At 44.4% G+C, this 655-nt stretch overlaps 1 protein-coding gene across 1 annotated transcript in view; it reads left to right on the top strand.

Moving 5' to 3' along the window:
* Window positions 1-255, top strand: part of LOC101845242 — a gene marked incomplete in the record, with an annotated part of 32,778 nt that extends 32,523 nt beyond the window's left edge. The window contains 1 exon segment of the mRNA XM_035970016.1: window positions 23-255. Coding sequence (XP_035825909.1) covers window positions 23-188 — 166 coding nt within the window.
* Window positions 256-655: the final 400 nt, after the last annotated feature.

The following is a 655-nucleotide window of genomic DNA, read 5'->3' as shown; positions in this document are numbered from 1 at the left end:
CCCTCTCCCCCCTCCCTCCCAGATGTGGAACCATAGAGGAGTGTAAGGCGACCAGTGCCGCCTCGGACCCTGCCTGCCTCACCGACAACTTTATGACGGCCCACAAGATGGAGTGTCACTTCTGCTGTACCTCCAGCCGCTGCAACGACGGCATCATTCCCACCAAGAACTTCTACAACAGGGGATGAGGACGGCCTGTTGCTGTTGTTTTTCTGTAGCTGTTGTTATTGTTGTTGTTGTTGTTGTAGTTATTGTTATTGATGTTGCTGTTATTGATGTTGTTATTGTTATTGATTTTGATGTTGCTGTTGTTGTTGTTGTTGTTGTTGTTGTTGTTGTTGTTGTTGTTGTTGTTGTTGTTGTTGTTAGCTTTGGACTGAGGGAGGCTCTCTCAAAAGGAGAAATTATAAAACTTAGCGCTAATATTGTTGTTGTTGTTGTTGTTGTTGTTGTTGTTGTTGTTGTTATTGTTTTTGCTGTTGTTGTTGTCGTTGTTGTTGTTGTTGTTCTCTCTCTCTCTCTCTCTCTCTCTCTCTCTCTCTCTCTCTCTCTCTCTCTCTCTCTCTCTCTCTCTCTCTCTCTCTCTCTCTCTTGCCAGTCGAGACTTCAGCTCTGGTTGTTTTGACGCCTAATGGGACAAGAATTGTAGGGTTTA

This window comes from Aplysia californica, unplaced genomic scaffold (genome assembly GCF_000002075.1).
Source record: "Aplysia californica isolate F4 #8 unplaced genomic scaffold, AplCal3.0 scaffold00209, whole genome shotgun sequence".
NCBI classification, from domain to species: Eukaryota; Metazoa; Mollusca; class Gastropoda; order Aplysiida; family Aplysiidae; genus Aplysia; species Aplysia californica.
This window is presented reverse-complemented; position numbering and strand designations above follow the sequence as displayed.